We start from the raw sequence: 5,262 nt of genomic DNA, 5'->3' as shown, positions 1-5,262 counted from the left end.
TTGCAGCATTTTCTAGGAAATTCCATTTCCACCTTTTCCCCTACACATGTGCATTTCAAATGAATTGGTGGAAAACCAATTCTCACCAAAATTAATTTTCCAGCTTTATTTATTTTTAATTTTTTTAATATTCAATAATGGGAACAATACAATTGTGAAAAATTAGATTCCTTTAATTGACAATTTTCATGAAAAATAAAGCCAAACAAATAGAAAAAAGATCCAAAATTCCAACATTTTTCAGGTGAAAAATTATACCAATCAAACACATTTTAGTTGACAATTTCCAAGAAAATAAATTTTAGAAAATTCAAATTCCCGAAATTTGTTTTCTTTTTATCCAAATTCTATTGTTGCAATCAAACGGACCCTAATATTTAGAGATAAATGAGAAGCGTAAATTGCAAGCAAGCAAGATCCACCAGTATATTCAGAGGACGCGTAATCAACGGCCACGTGGTTGTGCCGTCATCAGATAATTTACAGCCATTGGATGTAACAGGTGGGGCCAACCAATGGGCCCAACACATGTGCCTATCCCCAACGGTAACCCATTGATTTACGGGCTGATGGCGACCGGGGCCGTGTATTGTGGCCCAATCTGCTCCACGAAATTAAAGATAAAACGTGGCTTAATTAGTAATAATTCATTATTAGAACACAATGGCTGCAATCTTTAGGTAGGATTTTGATTACAATAAAATAAATATCTCACCCTTCACACTCGATTACTTATTTCGTCTCTAAGCATTTATATTAATTATTAGCTATATTTATGTCCCCGTCAAGCTCAAAATGCAATGAAATTTATAATTTTTATCGACTTTTTTCACCACATATTTCATCAATATCTATCAAAATTAACTAAAAATCCCATTTTTAAGAAAACTTAACAGAAGCTACATTTAAATTTAATTATGATCGCCTCTCATTGTCTATCCATAAATTTCATTATCAAGAAATGCATTCATAGCTTCTTCTACTAATAATTTCTTGATTTGGATCTATTTGATGTCAATACTTGGATGTATCGAAACTCTCTTATAAAATATATTAGTAATATAAAACGGTCTCTTTCGAAATTTCTTTCTTAAAACGTAATTTGATCCCACTGTATCTGATTAGGGCTTGCAAAAGGGTTACATGTGATTTGTTTGCTTTGTATGATACAATGTGTTTTTAAAATATTTTAGAGCAATTTAAAACTTCACAATGATTTAAAACAATACATTCTGTCTTTCATATTAGAAAATGTATTTTTTCCTTAATCAGTAATCCATAAAATCAACCAAATAATTATAGAGCGAACTATTTGGTAAGAACAGAACATTCACAATCAATTGTTGAGAGACCTGTATGCATATTAAAGGCCTCGATTGATAGCCATTTTTTTAAAAATGAGAATGAAAAATATAGTTGTTACGGGATCTACACAAAAAATAGAAAGTCAAATATAATGACTTGATGTGATGAATAACGATCATATTTTTCATTTTTGTGGCCAAATAATAAGAATCAAACGGGGGCTAAATCTTAAAATATTTATCATAGTATTATATAGTAGTACTATTATCAATACAGAATTGAATCGATCCGTTCAATTGAAAAATCATAATTTTATCTACGTATAGATAAAAATACAAAATTTAAGACCCATTAAAATTATCAAAGAACATACTGATTTGCTTCAAAAGTGACAAGTCCGCGATTATAATCTTCGTTACAAAATTCATCAGTTTATGCCAAAAGTTTATGTTTTTATCTATTTAATAAATTTTTTTTACTATCTAACTAACCATAATTCGATTATCCAACTCTTAGCCCCTGTTTGGTGGGGAATAAAATCAGAATTTTGGTAAATTTTGATAGAAGATGATAAAATATGTTATTAAAAAGTAATGAAACCCATAAAATATGTAATTAAAATTGATTGTTGACTTTAATTTAGATTAAGATCTAAAGTTTAATTTGTACAAAGGGAATTTAATCTTTTATCTCAATGCATTACTTGGATCGATTTTTAAAATATTATCCAAAAATTAAAATAAAGCAAAAGGGAATATCTTTTGAAGGATACACTTCACATGCACGGGAAAAAAATTAATAAAGAGAAGCCGAAACCTCCGGGTTACATGCCTGCCCATCGTGTTCACACTAAAACCGGTTACCGGTCAAAACTAATGTATGAAATATGAATGCGTTGATTCCCATGGCAACTAACCCGCTGTTTTCTTAAGTTCCGGACAACCCTGACCGGCGATATCCAGTCAAGCTTTCTGCCCAAGAATCCACAGGAAAAAAAAAAAAAGAAAAGGAAAAAACGTCTGCCCCAAAACGAAACTTTATTATTTGCAATTTGCACTTTCTCCTCGCATTTTCACACACTCACATACCCACTCCCTCTCTCTCCCTCTCTCCAAATCTCTCTCTCTCTCTCTCTCCAAAACCCTTTTTTCCCTTGAGCTTCTCTCTCTAAAAGACACAAGATAAAGGGAGAGGTCACTTTATTTCATGAAAGTTTTGGCATTCTTCATATACATATAGATCGATGGAGGGTAAAAGGAGTGTAAAGATGGAGGATCCGAACCCGTCTTCATTATTTTCGGATCGTTACCTGGTGAGTGGTAATTATTCACTCACGGGTTTGGAGGATTTCACAATTGATGGTGAAAATGGGTCATTAGGGTTCATGGAGTTGCTAGGGGTTCAGGATTATGGCCCTTCAGTTCTTGATATGTTACAAGTAATCCCAAATCAGAATCAGACTAGTACAGTTGATCAAGAATCATCAGAGGTATTGAATACACCTGCAACACCGAATTTTTCCTCTATTTCTTCAGAATCTAGTGGTGGTGGTGGACAAAATGATGAACAAGCTAAAGAAGTTGTAGACGAAGAAGATGATGAAGAAGAAGAAGAACAGAAGCAGAAGATAAAGAAACAGTAAGTCATCGGTCTATCTATTTTTATGATCTATTTATGGACAGATCAAAAAGACGTGGGGTGTTTTGAATATATATATGACGTTGACCTGTAGAAGTCAGTAAAATTATTACTTATTTGCTATTTCACGCTCATGAGAACAGGTTGAAACCCAATAAAACGAGTCAGAAGAGGCAGAGAGAGCCAAGATTTGCTTTCATGACAAAGAGCGAAGTTGATCATCTGGAAGATGGCTACAGATGGAGAAAGTACGGCCAAAAAGCTGTAAAAAACAGTCCTTTCCCTAGGTAAAGTTTAAACTCAGAAATTAAAGGCACTAATTAGTCCCACATCTTTATGTACCATAATAATTATTCATCTGCTGAAGTACCCCAGTTTAGTTTTTCACAGGTACGTTAGAACTTTGTTTTATTGTTTATTACGATCAAGTTCTTATGTTCAATTTCTCTACTTTTTTATGGTTTAAATCATCAGGAGCTACTATAGGTGCACTAATGCTTCATGTAGTGTGAAGAAAAGAATAGAGCGGTCTTTGAATGATCCAACCATAGTTATGACTACATATGAAGGCCAACACACTCATCCAAGCCCGCTGATGTCTCGAGCAAACACTGCTGCTGCACTGATACCGTGCTCGGGATTCTCCACCGGCGCATCCACTGCCACCTTTATGCCGTCGCCGCTGCAAATGAGTTTATCATCCGTTGGAGCTGATCAAGTCTATTGCAACTATTCTACACCATTGAATTTTGGTTTTATGGGTTCTACGAATATTAACTGTGCTGCAATTGCGAATCAGAAGCGCTTTTGCACTCCACCTTCTGCTTTGATAACAGATTATGGGCTTCTTCAAGATATTGTGCCCTCCACTGTGAGAAAGGAAGAGTGAAATAATCACTTTTTTTTCCTGACTTGACTTATTACTAGACATTGTAGATGAAATGAAGCATCCATTATTGGAATCTGATTCTCTTAATCGCTGTCTCTTGTTTTACCCTTTTTTGTCCAAAAGAAAGCAGTATCGTATATACATAATTACAAACCCTAATATGACATCTTTTGGAGGTGTTAGTTTTATTATCATCAAGACATATACCTACTTTGTTTGAAATTACAATGTTGTCTCTAATGATGATCATCTTAGGCAATGGGGCTTAATTTAGGGTTCTAAATTTTTTGCTTGCATTCTTCATCTTAGCATAGGCCAATTCTACCATACTTTTCGAGGATAAAATGAAACAAAGACAACACATTTTGAAGATGAACTAAGGATTGACAATTTAAATGGTCGAGACATATTTCCACATAGCTAAAGAGGTTTATAGAATGACATGATTCAGACAACAATTTACAAGGAGGGGTACATATATTGGCTAAAACTAACATAATATATTGTAAGATCTAACTATGAACGGGACGATTCCAAATTTATCAGTGATTGGTACTAATAAATTGTTCCCTTGGCTTCTTCATGTAATTACTCTAATTTGTCCTTTAATCTTTGTATTTTGGTGTTACGGGAATGTGCATTTATAACAAGACCATTTTTAGTAGCTTCCACTATCAACTCTATAACCTTCAGGGTTTCTCCCCCAGTCCACTTCTTTGTCTGTGAAGTTAGAATACCCATTTCTGGTAAACAGAGACATGAACATGGTGGGAGGGTAATAAATGGACAAGCTTCTATGTATGCACGTGGAACAGAAAATAATTGACTTTAACAAATGAATTGTCCCACTTTTCATCTTCATTTTTTTCCAAATAGCATGAGATGTACTCTGGTGGTTCCATATACATTGAATCTTACATGGGTTTGTGAGTAATTGAAACGTGGTAATTAGTAACGAGCACGCATGCGAACCGAAAGGATAAAGAATATGAACATAGAGTCGGTTCAAGATTCTAATAAAGTTTACTGTCTGCCTTTTTCTAATTTGATTGGCTTAGCATCGAATCAGTTCATGTCTGAATTTACTTTTGATGGAAAAGTATGAAATATGGTAAAACTTAAATTGAATTATATGCATTCATCTAGAAATATTGGTGCTTGAATTTTGATAAAGTTTAAAGTCTACCTTCCCAAATATTTGAATGACTTTAACGTTGAAACACTTTTGAGACGTAGAATATATATATTTATTTAAATTTATTTTCTTTAAGAGCGTGTTTGATTAGCTTTATTATTCATGAAAAACGTGATTTGTTCACTCAATTTTCTACTTTTCAAGTGTTTGACTGACAATTTATTCCATGAAAAATAGTATTCCGACAATATTTTTCTCAAAAAATAAGAAAGATATCTTCTTTAAGAAGGGTGGC

General features: G+C 33.5%; 1 protein-coding gene across 1 annotated transcript; it reads left to right on the top strand.

Annotated features, from left to right (window-relative positions):
* The first annotated feature begins 2,350 nt into the window (after nt 1-2,350).
* On the top strand, nt 2,351-3,998 carry LOC111405724 (probable WRKY transcription factor 23). Its single transcript, XM_023034740.1, has 3 exons — nt 2,351-2,943; nt 3,087-3,230; nt 3,418-3,998. Exons 1-3 carry the CDS (start codon nt 2,549-2,551, stop codon nt 3,830-3,832), a joined length of 954 nt encoding a protein of 317 aa, XP_022890508.1. The 5' UTR covers nt 2,351-2,548; the 3' UTR covers nt 3,833-3,998.
* The last annotated feature ends 1,264 nt before the right edge of the window (nt 3,999-5,262 follow it).

This window comes from Olea europaea, chromosome 12 (assembly GCF_002742605.1).
Source record: "Olea europaea var. sylvestris chromosome 12, O_europaea_v1, whole genome shotgun sequence".
Classification (NCBI taxonomy): Eukaryota; Viridiplantae; Streptophyta; class Magnoliopsida; order Lamiales; family Oleaceae; genus Olea; species Olea europaea.
This window is presented reverse-complemented; position numbering and strand designations above follow the sequence as displayed.